The sequence below is a fragment of the Electrona antarctica genome (genome assembly GCF_951216825.1).
Source record: "Electrona antarctica genome assembly, chromosome: 14".
Taxonomy (NCBI): domain Eukaryota; kingdom Metazoa; phylum Chordata; class Actinopteri; order Myctophiformes; family Myctophidae; genus Electrona; species Electrona antarctica.
The window spans coordinates 40,252,601-40,275,445 of NC_136795.1; the positions used below are offsets into that span (position 1 = coordinate 40,252,601).

Below are 22,845 nucleotides of genomic sequence, written 5' to 3' on the forward strand. Positions count from 1 at the left end.
TGAGCTCATGTAAAAGATGTGTTATTAATGCTGACATCATGAGTGATTCAGAATGTAAACAATTTACTGTAACTGACATGGAACCAACAGTCATCTCAGCTTCATATGGAAATGTAAAAGTCGAGGAAGTTAATTAAGCTGTTGCTGTATACTGATTCACAAACTCACTCACCCCTTTTGTAAATCCCAATATGGCCGCCACAGACATCTGGGCAAATGGGAACATTGATTTTCTGATTCCTTACACAAATTAGTGGGACTGACTAAATGTAAACTAAACAAAAAAAAAGTAAAATTAAACCAAATGGACCCTTATGGGCCCATTTGGTTTCATTTTACACTCTCAAGAGTTAAAGATCTAATAAGGGTCCATTTGGTTATGAAACTATTTAGCTGCATGGGGACCACTTGGAACCTCCTCAAAGACCACTGGTGGTCCCCGGACCACTGGTTGAAAACCACTGGTAGCTATACAATATTGTAGCTTACATAGGCCTATACTCTGACAGGTGTATATGTAAATATACATATAATAGTATTGTAAATGTCACATCATGTACAGTAAGAGGAAATTGATGAATTAATTAATAATAATATAATAATTAATTTAAATATTTAGGCCTAATTATTTACTCCCCCCTCTCCACCCCTGCACGCCCACCCCCACCCCCAGTCTCTCTCTCTCTCTCTCGCTCTCTCTCTCTCGCTCTCTCTCTCTCTCTCTCTCTCTCTCTCTCTCTCTCTCTCTCTCTCTCTCTCAGTGCACTACGCGCACGCACAAGCAGGTCCACTTTGTTTTTGAGCAGTCCGATAGTCGGTTCCATTTGGCACAGTTCCTATAGAGAAGAGAGCATCCAACAATAAGAGCTCAGAAAAGCGACAATAAAGCCAGCAGCAGCGGCGCCAGCACCGCTCACAGGGATGCGATGCGCATGCATAGCCTACAACTATTTACCTGTGGAAACTTATACTGTTTGGTGACTTTGGTCACGTTTTAACTGCTTTATTCCTCTTTATAATTAGAACAACGCACGTATATAGGCCTATACGCGATCAGCCTCAAACACAATGCGCGTGGTGGAAGTTGCAGCAATCATCAGGAGGATAATTATTCATCTTTGGTGGATGATGATGATGCTGATGCGGCCATCAGCGGACTCATGAGCGCTCCTCCTCGGCATCACAGCTCGTCCTTCAATCGGTGCAAGAAAGAAGAAGTGGACAGACTCAAAGTGTGTGCGTGCAGACTATCTGCACGGTGCACGACTTATGATGACGACGAGAGGCGCAGAACTGTTGCTCTGTGGCTACTTTCTGGTCAAAGTTCTGGTGCAGGTGTGCGCCGCGCAAGGTGAGCCGCCGGACAGCTTTCCGACGACGACGGAGGATGGAGAGAACAGCAACTCTTCCGAGAGCACCCCGGCGCTCACGGAGGACATGTGCCGCGGCTACTACGATGTCATGGGCCAGTGGGACCCCCCGTTCGTCTGCAGGACGGGGAGCTACCTGTACTGCTGCGGCACCTGTGGATTCAGGTTCTGCTGCGAGTTCCACAGCTCCCGGCTGGACCAGGCGAACTGCGGCAACTATGACACCCCGCCGTGGATCACCACGGCAGAGGCGCCTCCGGAGCAGCTGGCGGAGACGGTGGTGCCCGGCGTGCTGAGCTCAAAGGAGAAGTCGAACCTCGTTGTGTATATCGTGTGCGGGATCGTGGCCATGATGGCACTGGTCGGGATTTTCACTAAACTGGGCCTGGAGAAGACGCACCGGCCGCACAGACAAAATATGTCAAGGTATAGTTTCCCTACAGGCATTCTAATGGAAAAAGGGGTCGTATAACTCAAACAAATTGCAACAGAAAGTCGGAAACTCTTTCAACTTTCTTTGTTTCATAATGTTAGCATCAAAAGTCCTAAGAAATCCCATATAGAAGATATTGAAAAATGCTCAAATAGGTCAGTGATGGACGGTAGCCTATATATACCCTTAACAACACAAGGCACAATTCTCAAAATGTAATTCTGATTTAAGTAGCATGTGAGTGTCAAGGGGTTTTCATATGAAGAGGGGGGGGGGGGGGCGCATGCAATATATAGGCTAGTCTAATTAGGCTCAAGTCAAATTCTATCTCGATTTGACTGCTCTGGTTGCCTATTGTGGGCACGACTGTGTACACCTGTTTTTTATTGTTTTTTTTAAAGGAAATTATTTGTGTAAATGGAGCAGAAGAGTAGCCTATAGAAATCCTGGCTGCATGACTCAAACTAATTTATTTCCCAAACAGGGAGGTTTCTATATTTCCGTTCATCTGCTCTCTCAGGTTGTGTTGATTCAGTGCACCAACAGAATGTAGAGGCACTACACTATATAGCAGATGGAGGATCAGACATTGAATTTAATATTGAGCATCTTGTTATACCTTTAAGTATTAAACATTCATTGCACATGATTGTATTGAATCTGGACCTCAATCAACCATTAGTGTATACCTGTACTTTAGTGTACTATACTGTACGGTACCTCTTTCATTCTCACTGCTGTTGAGCTGCTGCTATGACAGCACTTGTCTCATCCTGAGTGCCCACTGCCCAGGACTCTGCATGGCAGGGCCGTCGTCCTCCTTGAGTCAAGCTTGCGCGGCCTGACCGCACACAAGCTGAAACAATCCCTTGCTTATACCTGCCGATGTGAGGGCGATGAATGATGATGTCACGTCAGGGGGCTGAGTGGCTGAAAGAGGTAGGTGCTTAATTGGGGTGATCAGGTGCGCCACGACACCTCCAAAGGGCTCAACAGCGACATCTGGTCTCCCAGGTGTGCTATACTCTCCACTCCAACCCCTTCTACCCCTCGGTCAACTTTAGGTCATCTCGTTTTTGATGTTCTTTCAGAGCCCAGATGTCTTCCCTCCTTTTAATCCAGAGGCACTGACCCTTTCAGCAGCACCGGAGAGGGCTGTGTGAGTGATGGCTTGACGTTGGGCCTGGACTCGGTTTCTTAAGGAGCCGCCTGGTAGTTGACTTCTCTACGAAGCCTCTACAGCCCAACTTCCACTGGGCCGACGTGGCTTTAATTTTCAGCCGACTGGCGTTTCAGGTTTGCCGGAGATGGACGGCGAGGGAAAGTAGGGTCTTCGCCATATATTGGCTGAGGTTCTGAGGAGATGTACAGTGTATAGGACATACATGTATTATATGGATATACCAAGCCCCTACCACTGAGAGGAAGCATAGGTACTGCAGTGTGAGCTGAACTGGGCCTATAACATGAACGCGCGTAGTACAGTCGCTGACGTACTCAATAGTGGCGGTGCTTTTTCCTGCAGGAGGAGCGAGGTGAATTTACCCCATGGGTTGGCCGGTCGTCCCATGGGACGACCGGCCAACCCTCCTTTCATGACTGGTACGCACACGTACACACGTACACACGCACAACACGCCCGGCACATTCGTGAATGCACTGATGACGTTTAAAGGCCTATTCATGGTCCAGTTTTCGGTGAAGTGGTGACCACCGAAAACTACAACATGACGACACGCCGCGGTGGTCACCGCTTACACATCACATCTCTCGGTTTTTACTAACCACCATTTCGGTGGTCACCTCTTCACCGAAAACTGGACTATGAATGCCTTTAGGCTCAAAATGTGGCGGAGACCACCACTTTTCCAACCCGGAAGAAGGGGTGAAATCCACTGTCTTGCTTTACTTTCCTTGAGACAGCCTTTGCTCACATTAATGCTCAATACTCCTTCTGGTGCACCTACTCGACCACGAGACCTCGTCGGTGAGATGGATAGTTGCTTTATACAAGGACGGTTTGCTCTCTCAAGACCAAGGCATCCTCTCCCTTGTAGCACGCGCCTGCCAAAGCGTCAAACACTTTTGACTGCATGGCTTCTCTGTCACCGTTGGTATGGGATTAGTCTTGCGTAGCCAGTCAACTATCCACAATCTCCAAATTCTACAGTATATAGTGTGTACAATTACACCTCCCGAAATCCTAGTAGGCCTAACGGAAGCTGACGAAAATATCTGTATTGAATTTGTTCCATTTCTGCTAAGCAGCAAGCTATATCTGCTTAGGTTATTTTGATTTAAATTAGGATACATTTGCAAGACTATAAAGACGAAAGTGGGGAGGAGGCTTCACGTCCACTTTATATTTTACTGACGATCATAGCTTCCTCACTCCAGACTGTATGATCGGAAGCATTTGAAATTAGTTGTAGGAGGCAACAGTCTGACCATGCAAGACTATCATCACCAAAGTAGAAGTGTTGGTCTGACAGCTTCTTTGACAACTGATATGCTCCTACTGATGCAGAAATCAAGCCAAAACAATCAAGTCATAAGTGTTACTTACAAGCTTACTGTTTCTCATTTACTTATTGTTTACCCACAATGTATGTTGTAAATATTGGATTATTTAATTCAATGCATATATTTAACATAATGCAGGGCAGGCAATGCAAACAGATTAAGGAAAACGGCAACACTGTCTCAGAGATTACAGAGAATACGGTAACACACACCTAATTTCAGCTCACTGATTGCATAAGCCATTATTTATTGTTGGTGAGACACTGGAGAGTGACAGACAGACATAATTTGCAAACAGAAGTATCTTGCAGCATTTGGCAAGCCTCATGAGAGATAAAATTAATGTCAGGCGATAACAACTGAAATAATTAAAAATATATATATCTGCTTAAGAGAGCAGCCACAGTGTGGGAAGTGTTATGACTAATTCATAACAACAATTAAAATAAAACTCTGCCTATGATGATGCATAGTATATTCTCTGAAAATGTGTGTTTATTATAATCTGTGCAAATTGATTCCAATATCCATCCTAAATGTATATACTAATAATATACAGTATTAGGACATAGCAGTGGCGGCCATTTTCTGGTAGACCCCACACACACACAAAATAAAAACAAAATCACGTGGACCACTGCAATAGCCTAGGAGGCTATAGTACTACTAATTTAGTAGTACTACATACCCTGTGCAGAGTACAGGTATAGGCATACTGTTCTGGCAGTCTAGAGATGAGTTTCTATATTTAGGTGGAATGAAAGTGGATTTACCTCTGAAAGGGGTGGGCCCGTGCTCATGTAGTTGATACAATGTTGGTCACGGCTGAGTAGAGTTTTGTTGTAGCTGGGGGGATGATGACTGTCCGACAATGTCACCCCTTTATCTGCACACTGGCTCCTAAAGGCTTCCATGAGGATTATGATATTAGACATTTGTTTTTGGAATTAATATACCATGTCATCATGTCTTACCGTTATACTGCGATTTTCTATATTTTACAGTTGGTTAGACATACCAACAGTCCTACAGTCATTAGTCAGACAAACCCGTGCTGCGGGTTAATAATTCACCCGTGCTGCGGGTTAAAAAATCACCCGTGCTGCGGGTTAAAAAATCACCCGTGCTGCGGGTTAAAAAATCACCCGTGCTGCGGGTTAAAAAATCACCCGTGCTGCGGGTTAAAAAATCACCCGTGCTGCGGGTTAAAAAATCACCCGTGCTGCGGGTTAAAAATCACCCGTAGCTCCCGACATGCGTGGCGGGTTACAACTAATCCGTGCTGCGGGTTAAAAATCACCCGTAGCTCCTGACATGTGTGGCGGGTTACAACTAATCCGTGCTGCAGGTTAAAAATCACCCGTAGCTCCTGACATGTGTGGCGGGTTACAACTAATCCGTGCTGCAGGTTAAAAATCACCCGTAGCTCCCGACATGTGTGGCGGGTTACAACTAATCCGTGCTGCAGGTTAAAAATCACCCGTGGCTTCCTGTGAGGTTAGGGTTATTTGTTTATTTGGATCCCCATTAGCTAGTACCTTAGTAGAAGCTACTCTTCCTGGGGTCCACACATAAGATACATTATACATTTTACAAGACTGTATAAGAAAAACAGTTACAAAAATGAAATACAACTAAATATAAAACAAGTGATTAATAAACATAACATTGCAACCATGAATACAATTTCAGTTTGAGTACCGTTACAGTATGAACGATTTTAAACAGTGTTCAATGTGTTGACCATCATCAAAAAGCAAGTTACAGTTGGGTGCCACCGATATTGTCCCTTATCATTTGACCCATTTAGGCCTGACCTCAAAATGTTTCCTTCTAAATCCTCCAGTTTTCTGAAATAAATATTTTCACGATTTTTCAAAAATAGCAGACCTACAAGCTCGTAGGTTGAAAAAAGCTAGTGGCAAGGCCATGGGGTAACCAAAAATAAGTAGGACTCATCCTCCACTCGGCCAATTAGATTATGAAGATTGCAAAATTAACAGTTTAGCAGTCTATAAACACTAGTGCTGTATTACAAATTACTACAATCTACTTTTTGCAGTTTGAACTGGTTTGAACTGGTTTGTCCTCGCCTCCACATCTACAGTATATGTACTTCATCATCAGTGCCCCAAGGCAGCTCCATAGCACATCTCACACCTGCCTTTTGTCTCCAATCAGCTCCTCTTTGCTGTGAGCGTAGTAGGTTTTTTGATTTTTTTGATTGTTTATTTATTTTCGTGTCCTGCACCCAATGTGCCCAACCCTCATGGGTTTATAAGACACCATTTCACAATTGCATTTACAGCATGTTTACATTACATAATTCATTACATTACAGCCCAGAGTTATACAGAGTACTCGGTCTTCTTTCCCAAGCTTGACAAATACAATCTGCCACAACAAAAGTCCCTTTGGCCATAGATATCTCCATTTTTACATAGTCATTTAAATCTAGGAAATCCCCACAGATAGAAGACATCTTATGAACCAAAATATCCCTTATGTCATCATATTTAGAGCAATAAAACAAAAAGTGAACCTCGTTTTCAATTTCACCAAGTTCACAGAACAAGCAATATCTCTCTTCTTCAGGTCTCACACATACTAGCTGTAAGTAATGGCCAGATCTGGTCAGCTTGAACCCAGCCAGCACGGAAGGCACCATTATGCCCCCCAGTCCACTTCAGGCCTCCTGCATGCTTTCGGAAGCATCAGAGGTCAGAGGTCTCAAGAGTGCGACAGGAGCCCCCCCCCCCCCAATCTTTCTATCCCAAACCCCTATATGACGGCACATTCAGCCTCTGCTGGGAGTTTATCATGCAGTGTGAGTGTGTTCCAGCCTCCAGCCCAGCATGTACTCCGCTTCCTCCGCCAACCAAGCTGACTACTATAGAAGGGCCCGTGGTGAGGCGCCTGCTAGCCTAGTGGTCCAGGCGCATGCCACATATAGGCTCTGGCCTGACAGCGTGTTGCATGTTCTCTCTCTCCCTCTTTCCTGTCATTCTTCACTTGTATCTATCAATATAGGCAGAAAAGCCTAAAACAAATCTTTGAAAAAAAATAAGGGCCTTCGTGGGTTTCGTCAAGTCGTGAGGGATGCACAGCCTACAGTACATGCAGGACTACAAGGCTTTTGTGACAGAGTTCAGGACTGTGTTTGACCACGACACCCAGGGGCAGAACTCCAGCTGGGCTCTAGCTTGGTGGCGGATTATGCCACAGAGTTCCGCATTCCTCGCAGGCCGTTTTAATTGGAGCGTGCACTGTACAGCCTCACACAGGGCTTGGGTGAGGCTATGAAGGACACCCTGGCCTATACTATCCGAGAGGGAGAGACCCTCCACCCTGAACCAGCTCTTCTTCTCTCTCTCGGTCTCTCTCAATTTCCAGTGAATCACTGCCTGGAAGTTCCGTCAACCCTCCTAACATCCACAGGGGAGCAGCCTGTGCAACACGGCCGAATCAGCTTGACTTCCAACGGTTGTTTAACTCTGGGGGAGAGCGAGCATCAAAGGACTACACAAACGTTGTATGAATTGTGCCAGCACACAATGTGCCAGCACACAATTCCTGTCCAATCTTGCCACCCAGAGTGTCCTCTGCCCGGACAACAAAATTACCAAACTCAACCGCACTGGGTTTCCGTAGGAGTTGTCTGGTCACTTCCCAGACCCTCATCTGCACAGTGAGATTCTACATCTCTCTCGCCGGTCGTGCAAGGTCAGACGATCACCATTCCAGCTCTTATTGACCTCCAAGGCCTACAGTAAGAGAGCTTTGTTGATCTCCAATGCGCGCACAGGGTGGGACTCCCCGTCTCTCCAACGAAGATACAGCCTGAATAACTTCAATCACTTATCCAGCTTCTCCTCTCCTTCTCTGCAGTTTTCTGGCCCAGTCATGGCAGCCAGCAGGGCCCTCGCCCCACTTCAAGCTTACCCCCCAGTTTAGTTGCTCATCTTTTGTTAATAAATCCACCCCTTCAGGTTTGTTAGATGTTTAGCTATATAACCAAGTGATCAGCAAGTTTCGTCCGGAATACCTACTGTATGCTAGATGCCTTCACAGGCCCACGTTAATACTACTTATACTACCGTTTTGTTATTGTGATATCACGATAACGACAATGTGGTTACATTACATCCCTAGTATCTAACCGTTCTTGGAATACATGTGAGCATTGACATATTAGCAATAAACAATAGTTTATGATGAAAGCAACTGGCATGGCTATTATACATGAATTGTTTAAAATGATAATTTAACGATTTATTGTTTTGTATTAAACTGATCAGGACAGCTTTCTTTGAATGAACTGTTTCTCCAGGGTTCTTGCCCAGGTGATGCGACATCCCCCATCTGATGACATCGGAATGCATAGGCAGCCCTATGAGACCATGCAAACCAGGGGATCAGTCAACAGTCTTCGTAAGTTGTATTTAATTGTCATTATTATTAGGCTGTAACTGTAACAGTGAAATGTATAATATATAATAGTATATGTATAATGTATATAGTATAATATAACAGGGATTGTCCTTTAACCCATTTGGGCGGGAACCCCTTTTGGTGTTTTAAGAATAATGTTATACTTTAGCTATTGAAAAATAGCAGATCTACAAGCTCATAGCGCGGCACCGAGTGCCGCGCTATGAACTTGTAGGTCTGCTATTTTTGAAAAATCGTGAAAATGTGCCTCAAATCTTTGAATATATATTGTTACATAGTGAACATTTTAACTTAACTTAAGCTTCTGGGGAGGTCCCTGGAACAACATATTTTCAGATGGGGGGGGCGGAGGCATATTACATATAATTTGTGGGGTCCTTGAGCACCACTGATACAGAAACATAAGGTTTTCCAGAAAACTGTTATGACATGATTTAGAAGATTTTTTTTTAAATTTCGACATCAGGCCAAAATGGGTTAATCACATACTGTAAGACGTTTGCATTGGAATGGCATTTTCCTCCATAGCTTTGCTAATATATTGTGTGCAAGTAGAAAATGTCCTAATAATGGTGGCACGCCGCACTAGAGGAAACCATGGAGTCATAAAATCTGTAGTTACACAGCAAATTCCATGGGAATCTAGCTAAGTGGTCCATCCATACATTGTCCATGTTGTCCCCTATTATAGTGATCTCTTCCAAACAGCCTACTGTTCATTCTCAGCACAAGGTTCAAGGTTTCTTTATTTTGTCTCCCAGGGGAGAAATTTGTCTTGGACCCCAAGGACCCGCCCTGCAGCATACAGATACAATACAATACAGTACAATACAAAACAATACACAATACAAGACAACAAAGGCACACAGTGACCCGTACAACATTAAAAAACCACACACCAACATACCTAGAGCAAAAGAGGAAGAACATCACCTCATAACCTTCGACCCCTACCCTGTCTGCCCTCTGCAAGGACTCTGTTAAGGAGTGTGATTGACAGAGGGACAAAGGAATGCTTGTACCTGTGCTTGCTTGTTCACGACTATTTTGTAAACAGTACACGTAATGGGGTGAACACATACATAAACCCGGGTCAACTCCACTGGCTGAGGTATAATATAGACTTGTGATTCTACAGTATAAATGATTATACTAATGCCAAAGAAGGACGACAAGAAAACATTTACAGAACACGACACATTTCTTTGCCTTTCCTAATTAGATGCTCTAGATGAGAGGAGGCATGCTAATCCTGGGGGCTGGTAAAGCAATTAGTCATGTCTTCAGCAAGCACTTAACATACTGTGGCAATTAATAACAATTATCATCAGCAACTTAGCTAATGTTAACCCGTTTTGGGCGGGAACCCCTTTTGGTGTATTAACCATTATTTTAAACTTTATCTATTGAAAAATAGCAGATCTACAAGCTCTTGTAGGTCTACTTGTAGGTCTGCTATTTTTGAAAAATCGTGAAAATGTGCCTCAAATCTTTGAATATATATTATCACAGATGGAACATTTTAACTCAAATCGTTGCTTTTGGGGAGGTCCCTGGAACAACATATTTTCAGATGGGGGCAGAGGCCAATTACATATACTTTTTGGGGTCCTTGACATCAAATATTGAGCACCACTGATACAGAAACATAAGGTTTTTCAGAAAACTGATTTTGAAGACATTCTTTTAAATTTCGACGTCAGGCCTAAATGGGTTAATATTGGTGTCTTAGAATCCATAATCTCCCATAATCTTAGAATTCACCAGCAGATAATTTGTTTCAAATGTTCTGACCTATTTTAATGTAATGTTTCAGTTTGATTTAACCCAGAACACCCGGACAATTATAATTTTGTTTCATAATGTTGCTGATGTCTGAGGTGGGCGGGTCTTTCAGTACCTCCATGATGCTCAGTGACATCATAATGTTGCTGATGTCTGAGGTGGGTCGGTCTTTCAGTACCTCCATGATGCTCAGTGACATCATAATGTTGCTGATGTCTGAGGTGGGCGGGTCTTTCAGTACCTTCATGATGCTCAGTGACATCATAATGTTGCTGATGTCTGAGGTGGGTGGGTCTTTCAGTACCTCCATGATGCTCAGTGACATCATAATGTTGCTGATGTCTGAGGTGGGTGGGTCTTTCAGTACCTTCATGATGCTCAGTGACATCATAATGTTGCTGATGTCTGAGGTGGGTGGGTCTTTCAGTACCTTCATGATGCTCAGTGACATCATAGAAGGTAGGTTTGTTTCTACAGGCAGGTGTTCGGATGAATTTCACTCGTGTTTATTGATAGTGTGATCGAGAGAAATCCCATAGGCCTATACACCCACAATGGACCTTTTTTATTTTCTTTCACATGTTGGATGGACCAAAGGAGAAGTTCCCAGCTCCATTTTCTTTGTAGTTGTGAAAGGTCATAATGAAATATTAAAGAAGAGTACCTCAAATTGCCATCGAAATATGTTCTATGGAATATTTTTACATGTTTAGGGATAGTGTGACAAAAATGTAATGTTCTAGGGTTAAAATGAAAAGTAGGAATAATATATATATATTTTTACAAAAAAAACCTTATTCTGAATCTCAGTTATTGAAATAGTTGGCATATTTTCTATGGTTTGAGTAAGGATTCCCCTCTATTTCCTGGATTAGCTACAGGTTGCTGCATTGCCCATAGGATTATTTAAAATGTATTGGATGACATTCTGTTTGAATGTGCACATTTGAATTAATGTTCTGACTCATTTCACTGAAGTCCACGCATGGAGTGTTTGATAGTGCATAACCTATTGTACCATCATGATACCATGGTAACTAGCACGTACAGAACGTTAAAAAAAAGTAACTAGACAAATATCCTATTGCAGGAGAGCAGTGTGTGTCAGGGATAAGGAGATAAGAAATGCATACAGTACATGCATTTTGTGGCCATTGGGGAAGTTATTGTAATACTCTGGTCAGGTAACATGCGGACATTCATGTTCATAGAGATACAGTAGTTGGTATTTGTGTGGGTTTCCTCTGGATTTAAATTGTGATCATTTATATTTTGTTATTCCAAGTACTGGTCCCTTTCTCAAAGTATAGTTTTTTTTACTATCGACACTGACTGTTGTAATGATGATAATGGTAGGAAGGTGGGAGCTTTTAGCAGATGTTGGTTACAAATTACAGACGGTATGTGTGTGACATCTTCAACATACCCGGAAAGTATGAGGGAATGCATTACTGAGTGGCGGCAAAAACCTACTTCCTGGCCTTGACAGCTAGCGCCCATACATCCAGACAGGAAAGTCCTGCATCAAACAACGCTAAACAACGTTAAACTCACTTTGCCACTCGATTTGCCACTCACTATGCATGTGCATACTCTCTATTATAACGTTTGATTTATCATGCTTGGAATATATCAGAAGGCGGGTCAGGTTAACTTCATTAGATGTGCTTTCGAACCTCAGCCAAAAATCGTGCCGCATTCATCATGTTTGTTTACCAATGGAAACCACAATGACCCATTCTTAACCCTAACCTGAACACATCAATTCAACTCACACCACAAGCCTCTCGCTGGGCAGTGCGCACCTTTTGTTCTCGCTTTTGTCCCTGAGCTGCTTTTATTCCACACACAAAACCCAATGAACACGTTGTACCTTTGTATAGAAACGACAGTGGTGGAAAGTAACTAAGTACATTTACTTAATAAGTACTGTACTAAAGTACAATTTTACTAGTTACTTTGTAGATTTCAATTATTATTAATAAGAGTAACCATTTCAGCCTTATATATTTTGAATTCCGGACTTTCACTTGTATTTCACTAAGTATTTCTATATTGCAGTATTGACACTATTACAGAAGTAAAGAATGTGAGTGCTTTTTCTACCACATATTTAAACCCACAGTACCTAATGTACCTATGGCGTCACTATTCACATCATCATTTGACACAAATGGTGACACAAATGGTCAAATACTAGACAAATAGCGCTCAGTAGCTATGTCTCAAAGGCACAAGATGAACATATTTAACCTTGAGTGGAGTCACTCAGGGCTCCTTACTATGTTTTTGCTAAGTTTACAACGCGTTAATTTGATATTGCTATTTTCTGAGAAAGTCTTCTAGCCTGACACTCAGCCTGAGTTTTCATTTCGTTTCACTTCATTATTCAGACTGAAGCCCTATACTTCCCATGGTAGCAGTTCCTGGGATGGGCGTTGCCAAGCGGCAGTATTCGGCGATTGGTTCAACGTCACACCAACCAATCAAAATAGTAGCAAAGCAGATGACGTCGTTAATGTGGCTAACCCGGTTGCTAACCAAACAAACACAGTCAACTACATGGACGTACGTTGTGAGGCAAATGTGATTGTGAAGCGTGTCTTCCATCTGGTGGAGTCGAGGTTGTTATGTTCCCCTCTTCAAGGCACATGTTGACGTTTGGTCACTAAGTCACAATATGCCTTTTGGGGAGTGAGACAACATGAAACTGTCCTCTTTCTGTTCAAGATGCTAGCTATGGTGTGACTGTGTCCTGGGCTACACTGCACTGCCTACCATTACTTATATCGCTGTCCTGGTGGCCCGCTTGTGTGTACAAAGGGCAAAGTGTGGCCTGCTTTTACTCTAGGCAGGCAGCCAAAGATCAAAGTCACCTCTCACTGCTAGCTCTCCAGTGGTGTATCCCGCTTCCTCACTGACTGAAAGATGTATTTCAATAAGGTTGGTTATAACCAGTAATTCAATTCAATTCAAACTTTGTTCCAGACACTCAGGGGGTCCATAGAATAACAGAGGTCAGAGGAATAGCAGACAGATGTACAGTTAACGTGTGGTTTCATGTTGTCCAGCTGCCATTCACCCACATTAATCTGTACACTTTCAACTGTACAACACTCCTCCAAGGGACCGATTTAGGAACTGAAGATATGTGACATCTGAGAGAAGTTCTGACATGTTGCCTATCAAAGATTACATTCAAGACAGCAGTATGGTGTCCTGGGCTACACTGCCAACCATTACTCTCATATGCCTGTCCTGGTGGCCTGCTTGTGTGTATAAAGGGCAATTTTGGAAGTGTGGCCTGCTTTTACTCTAGGCAGGCAGCCAAAGATTAAAGTCACCTCTCACTGTTAGCTCTGTATGATGTCCCGCTTCCTCACTTACTGAAACATGCACCGAGTCTCTGTCTGTCTGTGTGTAATCCACGTAACTCGAGAACCGTTCGCCCCACCGACTTCAAATTCGACACACGCGTGCCACACCACCGCACGGGGTGCAGTGGCCGATGTCGAGTCGGCCGGACCCAGAACCGCCCCAAAAAGGCCTCAGGTCCATATATAGAGCTGGCCTGACATCATTCTGACGTCTGCATAGATTCCATAATTTGGGCATGCCCGACAAATAACTCCATATATGGGCATAAAAGGGACACAGACATAATATCTGGGTGGGGCATTAATTTCCAACTTGCATCGTTCCAAGTAGGTAAGTGCCCAACGGGCACCGCTGTAGAGGCCCCATGGGCACCGCTCTAGTTTTAATAAGGTTGATTAGCAACCAGATGTAAGTGTAGTTTCATGTAGTCCAACTGCCACATTCACGCACATGTAGGCAATCTGAATTCACGCGTATTAAGCGGCACTACAGTATGTACTTTTATATTTAACTTTAATTTGAACCAAATAGCATTCGTTGCTGTCGGGAGTCAGTGCTATTGAACACCTTTTACGTCTGTGTGTTGTTTTCGAAAATATTGAACCAATGGAAAGTAGTAAAAAGTGCTTTGGACAAAACTCCATTGGACCCTCAAAATGTCTGCTAAAGCAAGTAGCAACTAACTCCACCACCTCTCCCCCTCTCATGGAAGTAATTGACAATATATAGAGTTACAACACCAACTTTGATGAGGCTGTATTGCTTTGTTATAAAAATATAAGGTTTTCTTAATTTCCTGAAAATTTATATTTTTCATTTCCTGAAAAATGAACATTTTGGAGTTATGAGGTTTCCTCCCGACAGCAGAGATATTATGTCCCGCAAAAAGATACAGCCACATTCTAATACAGCCAGAAAACCCCATTCTGGCAGCCAGCTCGGTAGCGTGCCTCGCTAGTCATTAGACTCCCAACACACTCCTCCTGGTATATAGAATCACGCTGCCACCACTATTTTTCCAACAACTAAAGACTACTTTTTTGGTCGATAAAGGTTGTGGTTAAGGTTAAGTTTAGGCATAGTTTTTGTGAGGTCAAGGTTAGGGTTAGGTTTATGCATAACCACTTGCATGCGGTCCAAATGAACACAGCGGAGCGCATAATTCCTACCCCACTGACAACATAATCACAAGCCGATTTTTGAACTCGTCACCTACGGACACAATATCCTGTATAGGGAGATAGGAGATAATGTGGCTTATCCAGGCAGGGTAGAAACATCAAACACGTAAGAGAGGTTTCCCTATTTATCGATTGTTTCATATGAGGACCGCCCGATTCCCACGTCTTACATATCATCAGGTCTGGGAATGCCCATACTGTATATGGACCCTTTTTAATTTATTATTATGATTCTTTATTGACGTCTTCGGGCCGGGTAGGGCTAATTAGTAAGGGCAGGCAGGGCCTCGGGCCAGCCCAGTTAGGGCACAGGTAGGGCCGACCCCTTCATTTTCGGGCCTGTTGGGAACTCTAGTTTTCGCCGGCTGCCGGGCGCGGCATATCTGGAGCGTGTCACGAGGCGTGACGGACTGACCGAAATTAAATGCAGGTTTTCATAGTAAACTAAACGTATGTGCTCCGCTATACCGTATGAAGAGCACCGCTACATGTCGTTCACTAGTTCCCGTGAAGCCAGGCTTATTTTAAGACAAAAGTCTCAAACATAGCGTATCACATCACTAGCACGACAAAGCAGGGACATAGAGACATTTGGTTAATGTTATTTGTGTCCAAAGTGGCCGCTGATAGGCACAACATTACATAGTGCCGGTTTAATCAATTAGGAACTGAAGAGCACTGCAGTGAGCACTGTTCTGTTCTTTGACTATATAGAAGTGTCTATTTGTACGTCTCTAAATGTTTTGATGAATTGAACATGGTGGACCCTCTTGTAAACAAGTGTAATGCTTAATTGGGTCGTCCACTCACAGTTAACAGTCTTTGTATTGAGTTTGTGCTTGAAATGTACTGTAATTCTGCAAACTGTTAATAAATATTTCAATCAATCAATCAATCAATGAGAAGAGCAGCTGGCTCTTGGCTGGATTGTCGCTTATTTTATGTACGGTCAGGGTATAACAGGATAGTATACTGGTATACAGGTATATAAAACACATACTATACTAATGGAGATGGATACTGTATGTGATTTGGAAGCATTGAGGAGAGCTTTGAAGCCAATTCATTTTCACCACTAATATGAAAGTAGGCTGGCCTGTAAATAGGAGCAGCCTTCTCCTTGTACCATTTATTTCAGGGCATGCCATTCAGCTCAGCTCCCAAAATACTTGTGTAAATGTTTTATGAGTTCCAGGGAGGTATCATCCATGTGTGGAGTTAACTCGCTTATTTTTTGCCTTAAAGTCTTTAACCTTACGAGCCACAAATGGCCTACTTTCCATTGGGGGACATGGAAAAGTTCTGACTTTGACCACAAAACAACACCGCAGGAGAGATTTTCATAAAGTCAGTAAAATTATGAATTGACTCCTCAGTTTTAATTAGCCCATATTGCGCAATATGATGTGCACTCCAGATAAATGAACTACTTTATATACAGTCTTTCTGGGATTCTGAACCCGATAGCAGCAACAACAAAGTATATCCCATGTGTAAATATATTTTTTTTACATATTTTGCAATAAATCTGCTTAATAGAGTTAAGAACTATACTTTGAAAGGGTCAGGGTTATGGTCACTGACGGTCACCTTTAGTGTTAATACATATAATACATTATCCATCGGAACGAGGTCAGCGGTGGCCTAAGGGTTAGAGGAGTGCCCTTGTTGCCGAAAGGTTGCCGGTTCGATTCCCCGGAGGGGCAGGAAAAATCTGGGTCGGGAAGTGACTGGTCATCACTCAACACCGCTGAAGTACCCTTGAGCAAGGCACTGAACCCCCAACTGCTCCAGTGGAGCTGCTTAGTGGCCAACAGTATAAGACTGTGGTTGTACTGGTCAGCTCCCAGGTGTGTCTGTCTGTGTGTTTCTATGTGCAGAAAATGAGCACTATATTGTGCTCAGCTACTACCCTGGGTGAAAGAAAGAAGAAGAACCAGTGTTCTTTATGTTAACAGTTCAGGACTCAAAATACATTTTTGTTCAACGCAGCTTAACGCTCTGTGGCTCATCAAAATTAGACCAGCTGCAAGTTTACCCACTGCTCCATTGGTGGCAACTTAGAGTAGGTGACCCACAAAGACTCAATATAGGACACAAAGAGCTCAAAATAACAAGGCAAAATGAACAGTGATGAGGCTACAATATACGCCAATAACTAAAACTAAAACTAAAAAAGCGATTTGTGAATGAGCATGATTGTGCTATCCCATGACACTACACACAAGTGCTGTATTGTTTTTGAAGAAGGTCATCAGACCAAACTTGAGCCAGGATCAGTAAACTGTGGTCACTTCTTTTCAGATGTACGTTCTGTTCCTAACAGGCTATACCACTTAAGCTCTACTCAGAAATCTTTGAAAATGGACAATCTCACAACGTGTGACTGTTCATCAGTACTATACTGTGACCAAGACATGGACACTCACAGTAGGGCTGGTAAAATAATATTCTAAATTTGAATATTCCTCAAATATGGGGAAAAAATGTATATATACAAAAAAATATAAAATGACAGGGACAATACATAAAACAATATCAAGTTATAAAAACAAAGTATATATTTTGAAAGGTGCTAGCCTCTCCTATGCACAGCTTTGTGTGTATGTCCGCACGGAATGTTGATTTGATTGCCTGATGTATGATAATAATAATAATTTTATTTGTATTGCACTTTTCATTCACAGGGAATCTCAAAGTGCTACATGGTTAAACCATATAATCAATCACAGAAGATTAAAACAGGGTTATCATAAATAAAAAGAATCAAGTGCAAAAACGACAACAATTTAACATGAGAAAGCCTTCCGAAACAGGAACGTTTTCAGGCCTGTTTTAAAAGAGTCAATAGTCTGCGGCACTCTCAATGTATGATGATAAGAGCGGCCCTCACTTCACACAAGTGTGATTTTATTTGTCCCTTCCGTTGGTATCATGTTTTTTACGGAGGTCGCTTAAAGCAAACCAAATTTGTAATCATTGGTAATCATCAGCTCTATTTGTCACTGGTGTCAATCCTCACATTTCACTGTAATTGTTCTGTTCTGTTTACTTGTATTGTATTGTCTGTTTTTGTATGGATATGGATATGGATTAACAGCCTGCTCAGGGACTACGGCGTTGATTAATGTCCCTGACGAATAAATAAAAAAATAAATCATTATTCAAATGTATTTGAATGAGTCGTTAGCTGTGAATTTTAATAAGATGTCCTAACGACCTTAGAAAATACAAGAGTTGCCGTTGCTATATCAACCGAGTCCTTGAGGAGAAAAATGCATGCAGGCCCATGAAATGTTTGCTACCTTGATTAACCTTTTCATTTGGTTCTACCCATGAACTTCATAGACATGCAGAGACTGTAGCTTTGTGATGCACTAGCGCTGGAACTGCTGCTGATGTCTGGCGCATCTTTTCATGAGACAACAGCGTTTCATGCTTTTTTTCCAAAGTAATTAGCACAGCAAACTTTTTCCTTGACGACCTGTGGGAAATAAGGTCCCAATTAGCCCAAATAGCCCATATTCTACATTAATCATCACGTTTATTTTCATCGTACGCATTCTAGACAAGAAACAGTACTCTCCTAAACTAATTTCACAGACAGTACAGTAATTAGATATATGTGTGTGTGTGTGTGTGTGTGTGTGTGTGTGTGTGTGTGTGTGTGTGTGTGTGTGTGTGTGTGTGTGTGTGTGTGTGTGTGTGTGTGTACACACTGCTCTCCTCACCCTACTCAATACATGCTCCTTCTGACATCAGAAAAACATGTCAGTTTCGGACGGGCTGTCCGAACCCGGGCAAACTAGTTTGGACAGTCAGGACTCTCAGGAGGATTGTGGGGGTGCAGGAGCGTCCAAACAAAAGCCCGGGAGAAGTTCTGAATGACAAATGTCAAAATGTACTTGTCACCATTCCCTTTCTGAATAAACAAATAAAAAGTTCAAACGTTGGAAGGAGCATGTTCTTGAGCTTAATTAACTCTTTAGTCTTTGTGTTTCACAACAACTTGTCTTCCATTTCAGTGGGCAGCCCGATGAACAATGCCAGTCCAAGATCGTTGTCGATAGCACAGCCGTACCCCACGTTGGGAGAGATCACTAGCCCCTATGAGTCTAGCAAGGATCTCAACCAGTATGCCTCGCTCAAGGCTGTAGGTAAGAGGTTCATGTATTTATTTTCCTTTTGCAAACGTCATGGAGTGTCAGTCCTGTACACCTGGTTTTGTAATGTATACTGTAATATGTATCTGAATAATTGTGAGGGTCCATTTTTGCACTTTACACTTTCCTAATTAAATTATTTTAAACCGTGCATCCCTATTTAGGGCATGTCATTATAGGTGAAGATGTTCAAATTAGCGGATGTACCAACTCACAATATGTCGTGATGCGACACGTTTTGAGGTTGTAGATCTGCCATTTCTCCTGCTTGACACTACCGTATGACGAGGTATAAAATAGGGCTAAAGTGGTTATTGGTTCAATCTGATGTGAAATGTAATGTATCTTTGATGAGTATTCTATTGCATTTGTGTGCAGTGTGTTTACACCTTAAGATGCAGTTTTCTTTATCCAGATAACCTACCTATACCCTGGTACACACTGCATTTTAACGTCAGCTGTAAATGGGACCACTTGGACCAAAAGCGGAAAAATTCCCGTGGACAATGTGGTAGGCATAGTTGAGGAAAAATACTTCACGCATCTGATTTTGGTGTGCTGACTCCATTGCTGCTGTACATGACAACCTGCAAAGGTCACTGTTTAGTCCTAAACATTCTAAGTCCATGTTTGTGATTAGGACAATAAGAAACTAAGTTGACGTTATAGTCTAATCCAGAAATTCATCACTTTTCATAAATACAGCTTTTCTTCATTGGCATAATCTGTATGAATTTCTAAATAAATAAGCTTCCAGCATCATACATGTTTGCTGCTTGCCTTCGGTACACTACGCCTTCCCACTGGCTCTTTGGACTGTTGGTGGATTTGTGATGCATTGAAGTCTATTAAACAAAATACTGTACATGATGCTAGACTACATTTGTTTTAGAAACACCGTAAAGTGACTATAATGTGAAGCCGTTTGGGAGTCAGGCACGTATTTGTGATTGGCTATGCCCATTTACCTGCCCACTTAAAGTTAATGGTCTGCAGGCCATTAGTTTTCCTGCTCACAGACAGACAAACAAACAAATGGCACCAAAAACATAACCTCCTTAACAGAGGAAAACAAAACCCGGTCTGCCCCGGTAACAAGATGTGCACATGCACACGCTCTACAGTGGGGGAAGTACAACAGACCAACAGCACATGCACCAAGGCCCGCCCCACTCGATCATGATTGGAGGAAGGCCCCTCTCATCCTGATTGGATGAAGGCTTTGCCACCCAAAGCCCAAACCGAAACTAGGGTTTTTTTTTTACCCCAGGGGTAAGGGGAGGAACAGGGAGGAACTCCTTATATGGTCAGCACACTTTATAGTAGGGAGGATTATCCAAAAAATAAGAAAAAATAAGTGATATTTGAATTAAGTTTGGACACATTTTGGAGAAATTGCAGTATGCCAACTTCCTCAAAAAGGCCTGCAGGGTGACAGAATGTTGATGCTGACTAATGGTTTACAATATACGGTATAATACGGGGGGGGGAAAGAGATTTATTTAAGCGATGAAACCTTCAACCTAATGATTCAATGGGATCTACAGATTAGTTTGACGTCTATTCAAGAACACAAGGACCGGTGAAGGAGAATAAATCATCCTGAAGAGTGGAAGTTTCCTGTAATCATAGTGCAACGACGACATGATTGAATGTGGGTTAATTAACACTAATTTACTAAACTGGAGGAAGATGCATAACGTACCCGTTAAATGTTCTGCCGGCTGTAATTACTATTTACCTTCATCTCCATTCCTCCTCATTCTACCGCTCACGTGCTGAGACACAGCTAGGATGTGTTTGACACTAATCAACATACCGTATTCAAATTCGTTTTTTAACTCTCATAATTTTTCAGTAGCATATTGTAGATTCACCAAGTAGGGTCTTATTCAGTTGGAATTGTCTAATTGGATACATCATTTTGCAGGCCATCAATGGAATGCCGTGATTTCCCCCTCTCTAAAACATGTTCATCAGGTACCATGATTACCCCATAAGCCAGAGGGACAGGAGCAATTGTCAACCACACCAGCTGCAACTCCTTGCAACTACTCGCAATCCTTGCAACAAAACAAACCACACCAATGCAACTCCTTGCAACTGCCATTGGGAATAATGGTTGCAAGTAGTTGCACGTTGCAAGGAGTTGCATGGCGACCCTCGGACACAGCCTGTGTGTCCGTCCGTCTTGATGGTCAACCTGATTGACTATAGCGCTGATAGCCTTGTTGAACGTGTATCCCATAGCCTGGAGGGAGATTTCAAAAGAAAAACTGAAAGGTGAGTGGAAAATGGTAATTTTTTAGATTTTTGTATTCTATCTATACAAACACCTGTGTTGGCCCGTGTTGGGGGGGGGGGGGGGGGGGGGGGGTGAAACTGTATGGTGCACTCCTATTATGAGCATCATCATAATCATAATCATCCTAGAAGTGCCCTCGAGATCTGAGGCACATGCTGCTTCCACCGGTCTCTGTTGCTCATTGTCACACGTTCATTTACAGTCAGCCTGTGACCTCAGTCATCTATGTGATGTCAGTCATATATGCCATATCATCATCAATGATGTATCATGACGTATGACTGTACAATGTGCACAATGTGTGGGCAAGTTTCCTTTCAGTGGAGGTACGTCTGTGGGCTGCTGGCAGCGTGCGTACAAAGTTTGGCGCTGAGCTGAACTGAGTGCACACACGCACGCACGCACGCACGCGGCTAGCCAACTGAGGGGGCACGCTGCAAAACCGCATCATACAATTGCTTCATTCAAGCAACACTGTGGCTTAAAATGGAATGATGACTTTAAAAAAAATACTAACATACAGTACCGCTGGGCGAATGTACATCTTGATATTTGTATTGCATTGTAGTGAACCATGTGTCTCTGTGTATGTGTGTGTGTGTGTGCGTGCGTGCGCCTGTGCGTTTCGCAGCCGAGAAAGCCAATGAGAATTTCTACACCAACCGACGGCACACGGTGGACATAACGGCCATGAGCAGCCTCCCGAGGATGAGAGCGGTGGACGTGGAGCCAGAACCCAGCAACCCCTACAGCTCGCCCAAACGTCTCAGGCAGGACGGACGCCGGCACAAGGGCGCGAGGAGAAACACCACCGCCACCTACGGTCTCACTCTGAGCCCCGACACGCGGCCCGCCACCCTGCACCCGGACGCGCTGATGAAGGGCTGGGAGAGCCAAGACGCTACCACGGAGCGGTGGCAGACGCACGTCTATAAGACCCACAGCGCCTCAGAGAACATCGATGAGATTTACGCCGCTCGGTACATGCCAGCGCAGCCCTACTTTGTCAGCAACAGCAAAACAGAAGTGACTGTCTGAGTGGGGACCAAACCAAATTGAGAGAGAATTTCATGGAATGTGTGTGAGAGAGAGAGAGAGAGAGAGAGAGAGAGAGAGAGAGAGAGAGAGCGGAAGCCTGCGTTTAAGGGAACAAGAGTGCCGACAGCTCTACACTGGGGCATTTTTGTAGTGAATCACCATGTAATATGTGAAGATGTGCATGTAGTATTCAGTGCACTCCCTCTACAAACAATGG

The 22,845-nt window shown here is 43.1% G+C and overlaps 1 protein-coding gene across 1 annotated transcript; it reads left to right on the forward strand.

Annotated features, from left to right (window-relative positions):
* Window positions 1-1,272: 1,272 nt before the first annotated feature.
* On the forward strand, window positions 1,273-22,628 carry shisa9b (shisa family member 9b; the record flags this gene model as incomplete). The annotated part of the gene is made up of 4 exons (XM_079520862.1): window positions 1,273-1,796; window positions 3,329-3,405; window positions 19,148-19,279; window positions 22,222-22,628. 4 exons carry the CDS (start codon window positions 1,273-1,275, stop codon window positions 22,626-22,628), a joined length of 1,140 nt encoding a protein of 379 aa, XP_079376988.1.
* Window positions 22,629-22,845: the final 217 nt, after the last annotated feature.